The sequence below is a fragment of the Onychostruthus taczanowskii genome, unplaced genomic scaffold (genome assembly GCF_017590055.1).
Source record: "Onychostruthus taczanowskii isolate IOZ18803 unplaced genomic scaffold, ASM1759005v1 scaffold43, whole genome shotgun sequence".
NCBI classification, from domain to species: Eukaryota; Metazoa; Chordata; class Aves; order Passeriformes; family Passeridae; genus Onychostruthus; species Onychostruthus taczanowskii.
Window position 1 is genome coordinate 4123657 of NW_024501792.1, and position 19107 is coordinate 4142763.

The window sequence follows — 19107 nt, forward strand, 5'->3', positions numbered from 1 at the left end:
TCACTTTCTGCTCCCTGGACAGCAGCAGTATTTCTTTCCTCCATCTTTTCCTGCTGGGTGGATTCACCTGGCTGTGTGCTGGTAACTGCAGATGTGCCCCCTTACCTGTGCAGGACAGACCATCTGCACCAAGCCTTCCCCAATCCTCCATGGACACCACCAAATCCTGCAGCTGAGGGCTCAGACTCCCTAAAACATCTTTCTAACATGAGCACCTGTACTTGCAGTATGGTAGTCGTGCAGTGGTGCTGCTTTGGGATGTGGGATCCTGGTGGGATTAATGGCTTGTGGAGGTGGCTTCATGATCCTAGGTGGCACTGGGATGGCTGTGGGAGCGTTTTTCACCCTGGGGTTGTGGTTAGACCCCAGCAGAAAGGTTCTGTCCTGTGCTCCCTGCCAGTGCCTCTGCTGCTCTGCCAAACCCTGAGTGGTGCCCCAGGCTGTGCTGGCAGCCCCCGACTTGTGCAAATGTGGCAGAGATGGGGATTTAGTTAAATGTCTCTCGTGGGATGACATGTACAGGGCTACAGCTGAGGGAGAACTTGGCTCTGGCTCAGGAGATGTCGAGGTATAAATGGGAACAGGGCCTGTCTCCTGCGTCAGCCGTTCCCTTTGCAGCGCTCACCAAAATGCTCCAGCTCCCACTTTTGCCCATGGGAATGTGGTGGAGATCACGTCAGAGCGGGGCTGTTGGCACTGCTGTTATCCCTGACCCAGCTCAGGGCAGAGGGGAGAGCTTGTGGCAGTGCCCCTGAGAGCTGGTGGGACACCAGGGGATGGTGTCCTCTGCCAGCTCGTGGGTGGCGAGTGGCTGCCCCATGTCCATCCACATCACTGCTGTCAACCCAAACCATCGCTCAGGAAAGCTCCATTTTTTTCATAAGAAGTTAATGCTGCCTCTTTGTCCTCCCTGTCAAAGATATCTTCCCCTGAGGATGCTCCCTTTTCTCTCGGCAGGATGAAGAGAGCCCAGTTTGGACCCCATGACTGGCTGTCTCTCCCTGTGCCAGCTGGTTCCAGTTGGCTACTGGTGGATACCTTGGAACCAGAGACTGCCTACCAGTTCAGTGTCTTGGCTCAAAACAAGCTGGGCACCAGCTCCTTCAGTGAGGTGGTCACTGTGAACACTCTAGGTAGGTCCTCCTTGGGAACAAGAGAGGGCTGGGAGGGAATCTGGGAGCTCTGTGGGGAGAAGGGGCTTTGCCTTGCTCCATGTGTCCTGTCTGCTGGGGATGGAGATGGAGATGAACATCATCAGCAATAGTTTCCAGCCATGTAGGGGATAGTTTGCAGAGGGTCCTGGATGAAGCTTGCAGGCTTTGCTTAACGCATGAGGCTCTGGAAGGCTTGTCCTGAGACAGCATGGGAGAGCTGTACTGTGCCAGTCACCTTTCAGATCTTCCTTAAGTTCAGCTGGGATCAGGAGGTATTAGTAGAGCATGAGATCACTCGTTACAGCTCAGAGCCTTTGGGCTCTCAGGTGGAGGTGGGAGGAAGCAGGAAGGCCTGGAGTCATGGCCTCATTAGTCCAGTGCCTTTTGAAAATCCACTTTTCTATTTCTGTGATAAGAGACCAGACTCCCAAGACGTGCCCTAAACTCCTGGAATGTGGGAACAGCCACAGTGGTCCTTCTTGCTGCTGCTGGGGGCATGTGTGGAAGAGGATCTCCTGTGCTTGCCCTGCCCCAACTCAGAGGTGTCCCTGTCCCTTCTGCTCTGTCCCCAGCATTCCCTGTAACAACTCCAGAGCCTCTGGTGTTGGTTACCCCACCGAGGTGCCTAACAGCCAACCGGACACAGCAAGGCGTCCTCCTGTCGTGGCTCCCTCCCGCCAACCACAGCTTCCCCATCGACCGCTACATCATGGAATTCCGCGTGGCGGAGAAGTGGGAGATCCTGGATGATGGCATCCCGGGCTCCGAGAGCGAGTTCTTTGCCAAGGACTTGTCCCAGGTGAGCAGGGGCTGGCTGCCCACACTGAGCCCAACTCAGTGATCTTTTCCAGCCTTCGTGGTTCTGTGATAATATTGCATCATCTGCTGTAGCTTCGGGGAAGTTTTGGAGTGGCTCGATCAAAGAGCTGGGCAAGTGTTGGAGAAGATAGAACATTTTAATAATTTTAGTTAATGGTGTTAAGTAATCACAATCAATATACATATAAATGATAAATAGTGTGTTACTCTTCAATTACTCTTAGCCAGCATTTTTATAAAGTTGTTATAAGCTACTTTTGTAGGAACACAGCTTGAGAAAATGACTGAGACTTAATACAGTCAGTCTGATATGCTTCAATGAACAAAGGGAGAGAAGGTTGTATTGTTGAGGTTGGAATGTAGGATTTATGGACTACAAGGACATTTTGCAGAAACCAGAAGCTAAAGAGACTAGCAAAGTCTCAGTATACATTAGAAAGTCCCTACAGGAGGAAAAAAATACTAAAAATATGCACTAATTAGCATAAGAAGCGAGAAATCAATAACCAATAGAGGATAGAATACGAATTAATGAAAGAGAATTGTGTAATTTAGAACCAACAAGCAATAATTTTTGCTTGATGAAAACGTATACATAGATGAACAAGTTTTGTATCTGTGTCTGGGTGGAGGCCAGAATTTTGGTTGCCCACACACCCCCTGGGCAAGGATAAAAGCCTGACTCGCTAACATTAAAAAGGTGTTGTTAGAGGGTTTTATTTATCCTGGGGATGTTGGAGGTTCTGCTAAGACGAGGCTGGAGGCTGTGTGGGGGCCCTGACAGGTGTGTTTGCTGTTGCAGGACACCTGGTACGAGTTCCGTGTGCTCGCGGTCATGCAGGATCTCATCAGCGAACCCAGCAACGTCGCTGGCGTGTCCAGCACAGGTGAGGGCTGGCTCCTCTTCTCCCCCTGGGTGTGGGGCTGTGAGCTGGGCTGAGGGGGGTGCAGGGCTGTCACCGGTGTGCTGAGCACGGCGCTGACCCCAGGCTGCCCCGATGGGAGCAGGCGAGGACAAATCCCCGGAGCACCGCAGAGCCCAGCACGCCCCAGCGCTGCGGTGAGCCTGGAGAACAAAGCTCCGAGCGGGCAGTGGCGCAGCCTGGGAGCGGGAATGAAAGGTGGAGAGAGGGAAACGTAGCACTGCAGTGCAGAGTCCACAGGGAAAAGAGCTTTGCAAGCAGGGAGACTGCAACGTGCTGCAGTCCGTGCGTGTTGCCTCTGCACGTGCAGCTCGGAGGATGCTCCTGGAGCCAGGGGCAGGCGGAGGAGGGTTGTGATGGCGCTGGGGAAGGCGAGGGCAGCAGGAAGGAAGGGATGGGGATGCGGCGAGCCCGGGTTTTCTGGCTCTCGTGGAAAAGCCGGCTCGGCTGTGCTGCGATGCTGCGGTCTCTCTCTGCCCCCAAGTGGTGCTGGTGTGGTGAGGAGAGCTTGCAGCAGCCTCCCTGCTCGCTGCCCTTGCTTCTCACGCCCAGGTTTTCTGATGGGGTTTGGCAGGTGCCCGGCCCCAGGCAGCTGCTCTGCCAGGCTGAGAGCCCGGGCTCCATGGGGAAATGCACTGATGCTGGATATGGCACATGGCAGGAGCACCGAGGTGTGCAGGGTGCACATCTGCACGTGCCCACAGCTGAGGTCTGCTGGGGATTCACATGTGCTCCTGTTTAGCAAAGGGTTTGGAGCCCAGTTTTCATTGGAACGCTGAAATGAAGCGCTGACAAAGAGGTTGAAATGCCTTGTGCTATTACAGCGGGTTATTCAGCCAGGAGGTGACTGCAGGTTTGCTGCAGTTGTGTGTGTTTAGACATAAATATGTATTTGTTTGGTGTGGAGGCTTCTTCCCTGGGTGTCCACCAGCTAACACAGAAAAGTTTATCAGGTTGGTTTGGGCAGTCTGATCTAGTTGAAGATGTGTCTGCTTATTGTAGGAGAGTTGGACTAGACGGCCTTAAACAGCCCTTTCCAACCCAAACTATCTTATGATTCTGTGATCTGGTGTCAGATCACCAAATCCCTTGGCCCTGAAGCAGTGCTGATTGCTCTTCCTGGGTGGGCTGGCTTGGAAGCAGGGTCTCTACAGAGATTATAATTCCTGGAGACTATCACTGCCTCCACACTGTGGCAGCTCCCTGGGGAAGGCAGCAGGTGTAACACTGAACCGTGTTTTTTTCCCCAGATGTTTTTCCTCAGCCTGACCTGACGGACGAGGGCCTAGCCCGCCCGGTGCTGGCTGGCATCGTTGCCACCATCTGCTTCCTGGCTGCTGCCATCCTCTTCAGCACACTCGCCGCCTGCTTCGTCAACAAGCAACGCAAACGCAAGCTCAAGCGCAAGAAAGGTGAGTCCATTCCCGGTGTGCTTCCTCCCTCCTTCCTGTCTCCCCCTCGTTTCTGCCCCCTGGTTGTGTTGTGGTCGTAACCTTCTTCCCTGTCTGTCTCTTCTTCGTCCGTGCGCGTCCTCAGGTGAAGCCCTGACTTCCTCCCTCGGCTGTGCCTGACAGCGCCCGTGGTCGGGAGCGGGAGAGGCAGGGTGGGTGAAGAGGCGCCAGAGAAACTAGCCTGGGAATTCCGAGGGAGCTCTCCCACGTGGTGATAACTCCTAGAGCCGGGGGTTTAGGCTGGGCTGTCCTCTGGGATGCAGACGGGGGCACTGCTCACCTGCTCCAGGTTCCCCCTGGAGCTGGGCTCTCCAGCTGCTCCCAGCCTGGAGCGGGCAGTGCTGGGCTAGAGAAGACCCCAAAGGAGACCCTGCTGCTCTGCCTCCCAAAAGCTGGGACTGCAGCCTCCATGCAGGAGTGGCTGGTAGGGAAAAGGGTGGCTGGGGGAGCTGGAGAGGGCAGGGAAGTGGCTCCGTCTCCTCCAGCCTGCGGGGCTGTGGCAGCAGGACGGGCAGGACCCTGTGACGGGAGCTGTTTGTTGTCAGCAACCATTAAAGCACTGGAGCAATGAAACCTTGGCCTCTTGTTGAGTGTCTTTTGTCGTGATGTTGAGTCTGTCTTGTCTCTGTCGTGTTGCGCCTCCTCAGCGTTCTCTCTTCTTTCCCCTTTTTATTCTCTTCCAGACCCTCCTCTCTCGATAACCCACTGCAGGAAGAGTTTGGAGTCCCCGTAAGTATCTGTCTTAGCTGCAGCACCAGGCTGTGGGCTCTTCAAGGTGCCTCCCTCCTACAGTCATTGCAAAGCTCAAATGGAAATATCACATCCTTATTTGGTGGCTCCTGATGAGTTGTTTTTGAGTGTTCCCTGAACTTTTGGGAACACAGCAGTTCACAAGAAACAAATGAGCTTTGGAGCAGGAAGCAGCAGGGACAAATGCAGCAAACTGAGCTAAGAGATGACCCCGCTGGATCTGTGAACATTTTCCAAAGCTGAGTTGGCTGATGGAACTCAATTCCACACCACTTGGAAGGGGCTCCTTAGGACAAGAACTAGCCTGCTGCATATGGAGTCCTTCCTGCCAGCTCACTGTAGTTTTTGAGTCATTCTCTGTTGGTTCTTTTTTTCCTGGGAAATTCATCTTTTCTCCTGAAGAGTGCCCTGCTGAAGCCTCTTTCCATGTGAACCCAAAGGTGATGGATTGTGGTGCTGCAGAAGCCACAGTTCCTTGCAGAGACCATCTGTGTAGCTGCAAATCAGCAGGAGCATCTTCCCGGTGGGAGTGCAAGAGTCTGGGATGTGGACACCTCATTCTTTGACTCCTCGAAAAATGCTGGAAAATGTCCTGGTGCCAGTGGATCTGAATCTTACTAGTTTTCAGTTTATCCACTGATCTGAAATAACCTGCACTGTCTGTTGGATCTGCTGTCTTTTTCCTCTCAATCCTCTTTATCCAAGGCTCTCTGGATAGGGGTGAAGGAACTGTCCTGGTACTCTGCCTTTTTGAGGCACTTAGCCTAAAGTCTGAGTGTTGATAATGGGAGAAATACTTGGTCTGAAATGATCCATCATCATCTCCAAGTGAGATGCTGAGTTCTGTGGGAGGGAACATTTGCCTGATGTCCCTCTTCTCAGGGCCTTTCCTGAGCATGTATAGCTCAGGTGGACATAAAAAAATGTAGATGGAGTTGGAAGAGAGCTCTGGTTGTGTCTTTTTTCCCTGTGGGGCTGTGGAGCTTGTTGCAAGGTCTTGGTGGAGCTTGTTGTGAGGTGTTGGGGTATTGGTGGAGTTTATTGCAAGGTGTTGGTGTGAGCTTTCAGCCCCGAGTGTTCCGAGCTGCCCTCCCAAGGAGCAGGGATGTTGTGCACTGCCGCTGGCAAGACTCTGCCATCCTGGTTAGCCCCTGCCAATTTCTCCCAGAGGTTCCTCTTCTGAGAGCTGGTAGCACTTTTTTTCCCGGATCCAGAGTTGTTGTTCTGGGCGAGAAGGGCTCCTTTCTGCTCCAGGTGACCGTCCCCTCTCTCGGTTTTTCTCCCCTGTGGTCCAGGTTGTCTTCCGGCAAGGTGAGTCCCGAGAGCATCCGCACGCTCCGTCCCCCCTCGGAGTCCTCTGACGACCAGGGCCCTCAGGCCAAGCGGATGCTGAGCCCCACCAAGGAAAAGGAGCTCTCCCTTTACAAGAAGACCAAACGAGCCATCAGCAGCAAGAAGTACAGCGTCTCCAAGGCGGAGGCCGAAGCTGAGGCCACCACTCCGATCGAGCTCATCAGCCGTGGGCCGGATGGACGCTTCGTCATGGACCCGGCGGAGATGGAGCCCTCCCTGAAGACACGGCGGATCGAGGGCTTCCCCTTCGTGGAGGAGACGGACATGTACCCCGAGTTCAGGCAGTCGGACGAGGAGAACGACGACCCCGTCGTCCCCGCCTCCGTGACCGCCCTGAAAGCCCAGCTCACCCCTCTCTCCTCCAGCCAGGAGTCCTACCTTCAGCCACCAGCATACAGCCCCCGGTTCCACCGGGCACTGGAGGGTCCCGGCGCCCTGCAGGCCACTGGCCAGGCCCGCCCGCCGGCCCCCCGGGCTTTCCACCACCAGTTTTACGGTTACCTCAGCAGCAGCAGCCCCGGGGAGGTGGACCCACCGCCCTTCTACATGCCAGAAGTCAGCCCACTGAGCTCAGTCATGTCCTCCCCACCGCTGCCCCCCGAGGGGCCCTTCGGACACCCCACCATCCCCGAGGAGAACGGGGAGAATGCCTCCAACAGCACGCTGCCCCTGGCCCAGACCCCCACGGGGGGCCGGTCCCCCGAGCCCTGGGGCAGGGCCGAGTTCCCCTTCGGCAGCCTGGAGCTGGCCCCCGCGCCATTCCCCCACCAGCTCCAGCCCTGCGAGGCGGCCGAGGGCTCCCAGCCCACGGGCTGCCTTCCTCGGGGGCCACCACCCTCCTCCCTCCAGGTGGTCCCTGCATCCTACTCGGGCATCCTGCCCCTGGAGGCACCAAAGAGCTGGACCGGCAAGTCACCGGGCAGGGGTCAATCCTCCGTGCCCACTAACACCAAGTGGCAGGACAAACCTATGCAACCCATGGGATGTCAAGGGCAGCTAAGACATACCAGCCAAGGTATGGGCATACCCGTGTTGCCTTACCACGAACCGTCCGAGCCCGTCGGCCCCAGCGGCACAAGCACATTCAGCCTGGACACCAGGTGGTACGAGCCCCAACCCCGACCTCGGCCCAGCCCTCGGCAGGTCAGGAGGGCTGAGCCCAGTTTACATCAGGTGGTGCTACAACCTTCAAGGCTTTCTCCTCTGACCCAAAGTCCCCTGAGCTCCCGCAACAGCTCCCCGGAGCTGACTGCCCGCGCCCGGCCCCGCCCGGGGCTCATCCAGCAGGCGGAGGTGTCGGAGATCACGCTGCAGCCGCCCGCGGCCGTCAGCTTCTCCCGCAAATCCACGCCGTCCTCCACGGGATCTCCGGCGCCGAGCAGCCGCGGGGACAGCCCCAGCTTCCGACCGACCACCGCCTTCACCCCCGTGGGCACCGGCTTCTCCAACTCCCAGGGCTCCTCCCTGCCCGTGGACACCATGGATGTTTTCGGAGACATCCCTTCTCCAAGGAGGGCTGGCGAGGAGATTCTCCAACCGGAGCCGACATCCACCACCACGGTAGCCGCCACAGGGTAAGTGTGTAAGCCCCGTGGTGACACCCCCCAGCCCCTTCCTGGCTTCCCCCACCCTGCCTTACCCACTCCCTCTGACTCCCTCCCTGCCATCACCATCCCAACTGGTAGGGTCTCTCTGGGCACGCTGCAGCATCCCTTTTGGAGACGGCGTCCCGCGGGCTTTGCTAGGCAGAGGCTGGTGCCACGGGCACGGGTTGCATGGCCGCCGCCCGAGAGCGCTGGGTTTTAGGCAGGCGACCTTCCCGGTCCCTTGGGAATCTGGGAGCGCCGTGACTCGGGCTACGGGCCGTCTACCAGGTGTACAAAGACCTGGCTCGCTTAGGTAAGTGTCCTGGTGTCACTGGAGGTTGTTTCCTCTTCTAGCTGCTGGCTCTTGGCTTTCTTCGAACGTTAGGGCCGCCGCCGCCGCGCCTCTGTCTTCCTCCTCTTCCTTCCCGCGGAGTCTAGAGAGCTTTAATGCATGACAGAAACAGCTATCACGGTCACCGCCCCACCTGCAAAAGGGATGCTGCAGCCCCAGGACGCGGGCAGGGAGAGATCAAGGACTTAGCCACACCAGCAGCATGTCAGGAGAGGAGCAAAAATAAAAATAAACTAAGCCCAGCGGAGATCGGGAGGCTGCCGGCACGCTCAGATCCTGCCCTAAAGAGGGATGTGGCTGCACTAGACAGTAGCGGCTGGTTTTCCAGGTACCAGGGTTGCTCCAGGCAAAAGCGTCTCTCTCTCTCTCTCTCTCTTTCTCTCTATTTCTCCTCTTTCCTTCCGTCTTTCACAGCACCTTAGACCCCGTAGCCGTGCTTTCGTCCCATCCTTTCGTCTTGCTTCATTCTGGCTTCTTGTCTGGTGGGGTCGAGCCCCCTCCTCCAGCTTGTGGCAGAGAGGAGTCGGGGGCCGGGGCTCCCAGCCCCACGGAGCCGGCGCGGTCGGAGGCGTTCGGAGAAGAGGCTGTGTTCTGGGGAGGGGGGAGGCAGCGTTTCACCCCGCAGTGCCCTCCGCATTTCACTCCCGCCCTCTGGTACCTGGAAGCGTTATGGCCTTAGCAAACCCCTCCGGCACTGAACGGAAGGAAGGAGGGCTCAGGGGAGAGAGGATGGGGAGGGAGAGCAGCTGGATGAGCCTGAAATGACTTCTGTGTGCCTCTGGAAAACCCAGCTACGGAGCAATGCAGTCAGGGATGCAGTCACAGGTCCATGTGTCTAGCAGGGCATGCCAAGGAGAGCCAGCTCCAGGACAGAGCCGTGTTAGAGCAGCACTGTTGTCCGTGCTTTTATGCAGTGTATCCATTCGCTTTGTTGATTATCGTTTTTGTTTCTTCTTTTCCTTTCTCTTCTGTTTCTTTCCCCCTTTCTTCTCCAGCCTCGTTTCGTTTGTGTTTCAGTTTGGTTTCTTTCCCTCCTTTTTCCTTTGGAGTTGTTGACGTGCTGATGTGTTGCGGAGCTCGGCTCCTTGCGGGTGTTGATAACTGCTTTGTTTTTGATTAATCTCAGCTATCTGGGCAGTGTTGTCGAGACAAGCTTCTCCTCAGCTCAATAGGTAAGGGTGATCCATGTCCGAAAGGATGGTGTGGGCGCTGTGGAGGGTGGCCGGGAGCGGGGCATGACAGGGGACACGGAAGGGGCTTTTCCAATACCATCTCTTCCTTTAAAGGGGAATAAGGAATGCGAAAACACTAGGAAACACCTCTGGACGCACAGTCTCTGTGGCTTTTGGGTTTCCCCTCCCAGCAGCACACGCTGCTCCCCTGCCTTCGGGGCTGGGGTTTGGGATGAGCCGAGCTGCTGTCTCCCTGGGCCACCCTTCCTTTCTTGGGAGGTGGTGACACACGTGGCACTTTTGGCCCTAGCAGGGTTCACGAGGGTTGTGTGGTGTTAGGGAGGTGTGTGTTGAGGTGGGGTTGTCCCAGATGATCCAAACCAGGAGGAGCCCATAGCCACCCTCTGAAGCCAGGAAAAACAGCCCTCTCTTGGAGCCACCAGCTGCAGACAGCGTGCTCAGAGTGTGCTCCAAAATTCAGTCTCCAGCTGCAGTCCAGCACATGGAGAATTTTGTTTCCAGCAGTATCTGGATTTGTTTTCTTTTTCCCAAGTCTCCTCAATCACAGAAAATGGGAGAAGTCTTTCTCCCAAGATGGATTGTATGCTTGGCAGCAGCAGAACTATGGTCTCAGGCTGCCAGAAAGGTGTTTTTTCCTTCCCATCACAGGTGTAGTCATGGTAAAATCCTTCCATCTCTGAAATTCTCCTTGGAGAAGTCTTTGACTTCTTCTGGCCCAGCTGTAATTAAACTGCTCTAAGTACATCTTGAAAGACTGTTCCAAGAAAATTCCTCCTGGGCTGCCTTCATGTGGCTGGTCTCCTAGATAACCATGGGCATTTCTGGAACTTGGGATGGAGTAATCTGGAGATGGTTTTCAGACCTTAGAAGCAGAAGAATATCACTAAAACTGCCAAATCCAGGTGGGATAATAGTAATTTGTGACCCAGAGGATTGGCAGCACTGACCTGTTTGGCCATCAGCCAGGCTGGTTGTGAAAGCAGAGTTGGGATTGTAGATGGGCCTGTTTCTAAGGCCGTGGCCATACCCAAACTTCCTTAGGACAGGTCTTACAAAAGGTTAAGCTTTGCTGCCTTGGTTGGGAAGAGTCAAGGTCCTGGCTGATTCTCTCCAACAGCCTGAGGAGCGTTGTTGGGCTGCGAAGGAACCTCGTGAGAGAGAGGTGGGATGCCTAGAGAAATCAGGGAGATGTTTCCAGGACAGGAGAATTCCTCCAGCTGATCTGGAGTGTTGTCTTGGGGTGGGGAGAGCAGGATTGGCAAGGAGCGGGTGTTGGATGTGTGTGCTCCATGGAGGAGCCATCCTCTTGACATGACAAAACCCATCCTGTTTGAGCCTCCAAATCTCTTGAGCACTTGGCTGTCTTCTCCTTCTGTTTTTCCTTGCTGATCCCAGAGCACGGCATCCCATGAGAAGCAAAGCTGGCACCCAGCCTTGGTGAGATCTGGGCTGTGCCAGGCTTTTTGGGAAATGGGGAAGCCCTCAGAGAGGATGTGGCTGTTTGTTCTTGCTCTGTGGCACTTCCCTGCTCTGGCAGCATTAGGGACACGAGCAGTCACAGTTTTACCACAGCAGAGGTGAGTCTAGGCTTGTGTCTGAGTCTGGTGTGGCTCTTGCCCAGATCCTGGCTGGCTCCAGTGCTGGCTGCCGTGGGCTGATGGATTTTGAGGAGCAGGGTGACACTGCCCAGAAGGGTGGGAGCAGCCGTGTGTCCTACTCCAGGATGCTGCTGGGAGCTGTAGTCACAGGGGTAACTCCAGAGTCATTATCCCCAAAAAAGGTAAACCAGAAGAATAAATCTCACTTCAATAAGCTAGGAATCCTGTAGAGAGCCCAGCCGAGTAATTTCTTGATGATTTGGGGTCATAAAATTGTCAGTGCATGCAGAGCACAGGGATTTTGTACCAGACCAGCCAGATTTCTCTATTGCAGCATTAGAAGCTGAGAGGAGAAGGGGAGGCAGCATATGAGCTCCCTGCTGCAGCATGGTGGCTTTTGCTAGGTGAAGCTCAGGTAGTTTTTATGGATGAGCAGGGGTAAATGATGCAGTTACCGAGCCAGCACGAGGAGTTCTCCCATCTTCTTCTCTTGGGATGCAGCACGCATCTTGGAACAGGGAAAAGGGGGCTGTCGTCTCCCAGCAGAGGGAAACCCAAAAACCACAGACAAGGCACCAAGCTCCCCTGCTCCTCGGCACGGCAGCCTGCCCTGGGTGGCCTCCCCAGGCCCCCCTTGCCAGGGCAGCACTGCCAGTGCTGGGAGCTGGGGGGCTTGGCAGTGGCGTAGCGTTGAGTGACGAAGGGACGTCGGCGCCAGGCGCGCGGGAGGAGCAGCAGCCCTCGCTCCCCGCTTGAAAGAAAACAGGTTCCCCTTTAAAGACTGTCCATGTGCTGATCCTCTGCATGTGTTCCATGCCTCCTTCCGCTTGGAGAAGTTGTGAGTCCGCTTGTCTGAGTGCGTTTTTCTTTTCTTTCTTAATTATTATTATTATTATTATTATTATTATTATTGTTACTTTATTTTTCTTTTCAGTCTCTTTAATTTCCTTATATATTTTCTCACTCCTGTTTTTCATTTATCTTCCTCTCTCCCCTCCCCTTCCCCATGACTGTATCCCCCTCTTCCTGTCCAGCCCAGCCCCGTTTCCCTCGCCTTCTCTCCTCTCCGTCAGCATGGTGGTGAAGTCCGTTGTGTAGATGAGTTGTGGTGTCTGCAGACCTGTAGAAGGGCACCCCTTCTCTGGTGTGCTCCCTGCTGTGACCAGCCCCTTCCTCCCTCCCTCCTGGCGGTGCCTTGGCAGCAGCAGCAGCCCTGGCCCGGGGCTGTCACCGCGGTGTTTCTCTGGCACCTCTTGTGCCGAAGGATCCCAAGTGTTCCAGGATGGAGGCAGCAGCCTCGGAGCAGAGTGGGAATTCTGACTTGCAGGAGCCTCGTGTAGGAGAACTGAGCTCTTCATGTGAGGAGGATGAAGGGTTGGAGGACACAGTGGGCTCCTTTCAAGTGGATACTCTACTTTATCCAAGTGGATGCTCTGACAAGCCCAAACTACTCCTGGATGTCAATGTCTTGGCTCAAGGAGAGGAGGAGACAGGGAGGGTGTGCTGAGACCTCCGTGAGGTTAAATATATATATAAATATACGTATAGTATCCTTGAATCTCCTGGACCCTTCCTTTATATGGGTTCCCCTTCTGAGTGGAAAGAGGTCAGTGATGATTTCAGGGGTCTTCTCCCTTATATCTGCTTTGTACATGGAAGGACATTTGAAGAAGAGCAGCTGTGATGTGTGTTGGGCTGGATGCTTCTCCTCTACTTCTTTTTCCTGTCCTGGGACTCTTGGAGGTCCTTCAGTACCTTTGTGGCTTCTCCAGTACCTCCCAGTCCATGCACTCCAGACACGTGCTCATGCAGAAGGGTTTTCCTTTGAAGACTCGAGGAAAACTGCTGCTTCAGGTGTTGGTGGTGCCTCACAGAAGGTTGGTGCCAGGAGTTCATGTGGGCTTCTCAAAGCTCCTTTGCTTGGCTCTATGCTGAAGTTTCCAGAAGAAGTTTGCCCACGCCCCTGAACATCTCATCTGTTGGTATTCAAGAGCTCCTTTGTGCGTGGGCAGCTGCTCAATATGTGAACTCTGGTGGCAGGAAGAGGCTTTTGGCTGAGCTTAAAATGAAAATTAATTTGGAAGAATCAGCGCCCTTTGAAGAGATAAAGGGTGGGTAGAGCAGATAAAATTTGGCTGCTGAGTAGCATTGTTTTGTCCTCTGTATCTCTTCCTTGCCAGAGGTCAGACAGTATTTATGGTGACACATAGGTTCAGTGCACTCACTGTTTATGTTTGTGTGTATAAATACGAGTTCAATTACGGAGAACTAGTGGAAATGAGCTTCAGGCAATTTCCTCATAATCCCTCATGTAAATCTGTTTAATTTTGTCAGCATGCCACAACAGCTTCTTCTTAGAAAGAAAAAAGAGTGGAAAGAGCGAGAGACTTTTACAGGCTGAGCTTTAATAATAGTGGCAAAAGCTGTCTGGGTGGTGGGAAGAGGTGGTAGAAGGCAGGTGCTGGTGGGCAGGATGGTGACAGCTCGGATGATCACTGAGCTCGGTGCTGTCCAGGGCTTGGCAGACCTGAACTCTGTGGGCAATGGAGCTGGAGCAGCTGAAGTCACCATTAGCCAAGTACCTGCAGGAATGCAACTCATGTGCACCCCACAGAATGTTGGCTATAAGTGGGAAAAGCCTGTCATTGGCCATTCAAGCAGGAATTGCTGCAGGGAATGCCATGCTGTGACCTGTGGGTCACTGTGGTCCCACCTTCAGCCAGCATGGTTGAAGCTCAGTTGGTGCAGCTCAGAGGATAGAGCTGCTGCTGGCAGCATCTCTCACAAGAGGCTGATTGCACTTGGGAAAGCATTTGAGCTCTGCAAATGTAAACGTTGTCTTCTGGATGAGGAGAAGCTTGGATCCAGCCAGCGGGACTCCCAGCATGTCTAATGAGCTGCTTCATCTTTGGCTGATGTGATGCTCTGCTGGGAGCTGGAACAGAGGCTCTCCAGGAACTCTCCGCACCCTGACGTCTCTGTTGTGTTGGAAAACATGAAAAGGAGCTTTTCTGTGCCCAGTGTTTGGGTTTCTGTTGCGTCTGCTGCGCCTCAGCTGCTTCTTCACCTCACGTTGCATTTCCCTGGGTGCTCTCCAGTGCTGCCAGCAGAACTGAGAAGCTTCGCAATCACACTCTTTTTCAAAAAAACCCAAAAACTCATCTGCTCCCCAAGGGGAAAAATCTCCTGGGAGCTCTTTGCTTGTGTGCTCCAGCTGAAATTTCAACGCTCCGGAGACCCTTGGGATATTGGATGGGAAGCACTTCAGTCACAATGTGCTCTGCACATGTGGGGACCCATGGGGGAAAGCCTGCAGGGTGTCTTCAGTGGCAGCCAGGCTCTCCCTGGACCCCAAGGGAGATGAGGAGCTCCAGACTCGCCGTGGGTGGGTGTACTCTGGTACCACAGCCCGGGAGTGCAGGGTCTGTGCTCCAGCCTATGTTCCCACCCCATCCCTGCTGCTCCTGCCTGCAGCCACGGTGTTTTTGCAATGCTGGATGGGGCACACCTTGCTGACAGACAGGGGGACATCATCCTCAGTGGTTCTGTGCCCAAGCAGGAGCCTGAAGGCACTGATGTTGCCTTTTGCAGCCAGCTGAGATGGCTCCTCCTGCCCTCCTGCTGCCCGTGGCTTGTGGGGTTTGCTGACCCCTGCCCTGGTCACAGATGGATGCAGGAGCTGCCATCAGCACTGTCCTCTGTGTGGCTCCTGTGACAAGGTTTGGTTGCTGACCTCTGGTGACCAAGTTGTCAGAGCAGAAGAGAGTCATCTCCTCTGAAAGGTGCTGGCAGGCCGGTTTAAATCTCCTTTCCTCACTGGAGCCTGGCTTAAAGTGTTTGCTTTATCACAGTGAAAGGTGCTTTGTGGAGGCTTCCTGTCTTCTCTGGACACCTTGTCTGCAAGTGGCTTGGGTTTATCCCAGATGGCCTCAGACTTCTTCTGTGGCATTAGGAGTTGGTGACTCTTGGAGGGTTGTGGAAGTAAAATGGAGAGGGGGAAGGAGATGGGAACACAGCAAGAGGGGGGGATGCTCTGGTGTATTATAGATAACAGCTGGACTGCCTGCTCTCTTAAGGAAAAGGTTTTCCTTTAATGCTCTGCTCTCTACAGCAGTCGTGCTTTCCAGGCCTTGGATGGGAAAAACAGGTACAGTGAAGGAAATAAAAAATCTCTTTGCAAAGGGGAGGATACTGCACCTTGAGCTGGTTCCTGTAGAAGAGTTCCTCAGGGGTTACAGCTGATAAACTATTCCTGGCACCTGCTGGCTCTCCTGCAGGAAGCACCCCTTTGCAAATGTCCTCCCTGTCCTTGCAATAAAACCTTGTCAGTGTTTCCATTTCCAGCTCCCAGCCTCTCGCTGTTCCAGGAGCAGATGCTCCTGTGCTGTCGCGTTTCTGTTGTCGCTTCTCACAGGGACCTGGGAACGAGGTACCTCTCCCGGCTCTGTCGGTGTGTGCCCTTGGTGTCCCTGTCTGTCGTGTGGCCCCTGGTTTTTCTGGCTGTGGGAGCAGGGCCAGCAGGATCCTGTCTCCCTGCTGTTTGTGGCGCAGGTGTTGTCCGCCCCGGGTGGCTCGTGGTGCCCGTCTCGATGCTGCCGTGCCGCTTCTGCCTATCTCTTTCTCTTCTCTTCTCTCTCCATCCCAAGGGGTTTCCTATCACTTGCCAGAAATGCCTTATCGGACATAGGATCTGCCCCGTCCTGTTTTGTCTAGCAGTGTTGGCATGGCAGGCAGGTGAGCTGGGGAATGCCCACGTTGGACGTGGCACCGGCCGGGTCGCGGTGCCGCTCAAAAACCTGGAGGAGACGTAGGGGCACAGCGGGGACGCCTCACTTCCTCCATCCCGCGCTCTGGCACACCTGGCTGGCCCTGCTCCCTTGGCCCCGGGTTTCTCACCTCTTCCTTTTCCACGGCAGAGCCAGCTGGGATCGGCCGATCCCCCACCGGGGACGTCCAGAGGCCTGAGCGTGGCCCGGGAGCCGCTGATGGCGCGTGTCTGCTTTTCCTTCCTAGAAAACGTCCATCTCCGCCCGGGGACGCTGCTGCACCTGAGAGGCTCGAAGCTCTGAAATACCAGCGGATAAAGAAGCCCAAAAAGTCATCCAAGGGCTCCTCGAAATCCAGAAAACAACCCAGTGAGTCCGAGGACCCCATGGTCCCCAACGGCATTCCCTGTGTCCTGCTGTGAGCAGAGCTTGGGCAGATCCCTGCCGGCTCCAGCGCTGGGGTTCTCCAAGCCCGTTCCTGGATGCTACCCTTGTTCCCTGCCTCCCAAAGGGATGTCTCCCCGGGCTGCTTGCCTGCAGGTTGTCCCTCCTTTGCTTCTCCAAACCAAGTCCTTTCCATGCATCTCCCATATTTAGTCATTTGTTTGGATTTTCAGTGTTAATTTCATTTTCCCTGATGCCCAGTGTTTTCCCTTCTTGCCGCTCTGCGGGTTCAGGGCCAGGCTTGCTGTCACCTCCCTTTTTCAGCAAGCAAAGCGCTCTGCTCTGCCTGCTGCTGGCTCCAGTCCCATCTGCCTTCTCTCCCCCCTTCCCAGATGGCTCTGCCTCCCAGGTTCAGCACCCTCCCAGCTCTCAGGTACTGTCACCTGACGAAGCTGTCTGCCTCCGCAAGAAGAAGAGACACCCTCGTCAGGACCCCTTCGCCCGGCTCTCAGCGCTGAAGGACGACCTCTGCCACCGGCAGCTCCCTGAAGACCAGACAGCCATTCTCAACAGCGTGGACCACGATGACACCAGTGGACACGCCACCCTGCTCTAGCCTAGCGCCGGTCCCAGGAGGTTGAACAGGAGCGGTGGAGGGAGCTGGTGTCACACCATGGGGGGACGGAGGTGATGGGAAAGAGGGGGGGACACCCCTAAGCTGTCACCTCTCTGAGGGGTTTGGTGGCTCACGGCGGGGACGAGCTGGGGGGACCCGGGGGATGCTTTGGGGAGAATGCTTTGGGCTGGGTATTCCTGAAATCCACTTCTCCCCCACCCCAAACAGTTTGGGTGGGGGGGGAAGGGGGGTGTTGCACCTCGGTTTAGGAAAAGATCTCTAGGTTCAAAGGCATGGATGGAGCTTTTGACATCTGCGTCGGCAGCGCGCGTTTAGGGGGAAAGTGTGGGATTGAGCAGCTGGCCCTCAATCGCCAGAAGAAGTTGAATGACACAGGGTGTAATTAAGTGACAAGAACCTAACAACCCAGGTGGGAACTGGTAATCCCATGAATCTGATTATGATAAAAACATGACCAAATAATCCCAGGAAAGCTGTAATCGTGAAAATCTCCCTGCCTCCCCCTTCCCAGCCTCCTTTGACGTGAAGGTAACAGCAGCAAAACCATCCGTGACACCTTTCCTTACCTATCTCTGAAAGGGAAAAGCCAGAAAGACCCTGAGCCTTCGAATCAATGTGAGAAATCACCATTTGTCTGTGTGCAAATGCACTTGAGCCTCGGTAACGTGTGCTTGATGCCGTGCGAGCGCGCAGGCACGGGGCTGATGTGATCTGAGGGTGTTTCCCCCTCCAGGTGTGGCATGTGCCAGCTTTGATGAGGGTGGGTTTGATTAATTCTGCCCAATGCTCTGTGTATCTCAGGCAAATGTTATTCAGCGCCGCGTGGTGATGTGATTTCTTACTGTATGATGTTTAATCTCTGCCGATAACTGCAAAGCGGGGAGACGTGGGCGTGCGAGCGAGCAGGGTTTGGCTGCCTGGTCCCCAAAGCCTCCGTCGGCAGGTGCTGAGCCCCAGGGAGAGCATCTGGAAGTGCCCAGCTCTGCGGATGGATGTGGATGGCTCCGTGCAAAGCTAAGCCCAGCGTTTCGCGCCAGCTTAAAATATGTTGCTGCTGGTTTCACTGTTTTTTCCCTTTTTCCTTCCTGCTCCAGCCTGGATGTGTCGGCTGTGGCACCTGCCAGGGTTGTGTCCCTCCCTTTGCCCCATGTTCCCTTCAGTAATGCTGTTCTAACTCTTCACCAGAATGTATTTCCTCTTCAGAATAGGGTAGGTTTGGTGGCTGGTGGTTTTCTGGATTGCATAGGCCTTTTTTTGGTTTGTTTTTAGCAGACAAGGTGTAACCCGAGAACAGCCGGGCTCACTTTCCTGCTCTGCCTCCACTCTCTGACTGTGTGGCCTTGGGCAAGTCACTTGACCTCTCTGTGCCTCAGTTCTCCCATCTGTAAAATGGGGATAAGTCATATTTGAGCACTTTGGACAAGCACTTGGTGGCCTACAGACTGCAAGTGCTATGTAAATGCTTAGTGCTACTACCAAGCAATCCCTACCTTTAAAATATTTAGAGTTGGTTCTTTTTTTTGTTTGAAGTGGTAAAATCAACCACTGCATCCAGGTTTGCACAGTTCTTCCTCTGCGGTAAAGTGCTAAACCCTCCAGCCTGCCTGGGAATAAAACACCAAGTGTTTCATGTAGATATTCTTGCTTTGAGTGGATTCAGTCTGTAGAAAAAAGTGTCAGGAGAGCTGGAGAGCCTGCAGGCATGTTTTTAGCCCCAGGCTCTCCATTTGCATATGAAACTTTTGTTTATTCCCAGGTAGAATTGCCAAGAGATTTTCTGCAATCTCGCCTTTTATTCTGCTTTGCCTTGGTTTTTGCTCTTGCTGCTGGTTGAACCTCCAAGGGCTGAGATGTTTGGAGGAAGATGTGAGCTCTCTGTTGTGATCGGGCTCTCCGACCACGCCACGCTTTTAGGTCAGAGACTGTTGATTGCTCTGCCTCCATATCCCTGGTTTTAGAGGTTGTGCTTCCTTTCCCAGCAGGATGCTCGGGAACCCGTGGCCACCAAAAGCAGAGCACCGTGTCTTTTCCAATCTCCAGGCCCTAAGTAAGGTTTGAACCACTGGACAATGAATCCTCTAAATCGATAACCAGATATTTCTGAGCTTTAACAACTTTCTCAAACCATCACGAGGTTTGTC

The 19107-nt window shown here is 54.5% G+C and overlaps 1 protein-coding gene across 1 annotated transcript in view; it reads left to right on the forward strand.

The window, feature by feature from the left end:
- The window catches only part of IGSF9B (immunoglobulin superfamily member 9B), a 39596-nt gene extending 22646 nt beyond the window's left edge, over positions 1–16950 (forward strand). The window contains exons 13-20 of the mRNA XM_041413918.1: positions 958–1133; positions 1727–1953; positions 2776–2860; positions 4147–4308; positions 5031–5076; positions 6393–8024; positions 16193–16314; positions 16722–16950. Of these exons, the coding sequence (XP_041269852.1) occupies positions 958–1133; positions 1727–1953; positions 2776–2860; positions 4147–4308; positions 5031–5076; positions 6393–8024; positions 16193–16314; positions 16722–16945 (2674 nt within the window). The 3' untranslated portion in view covers positions 16946–16950. The remainder of the gene's footprint in view (positions 1–957; positions 1134–1726; positions 1954–2775; positions 2861–4146; positions 4309–5030; positions 5077–6392; positions 8025–16192; positions 16315–16721) is intronic.
- Positions 16951–19107: the final 2157 nt, after the last annotated feature.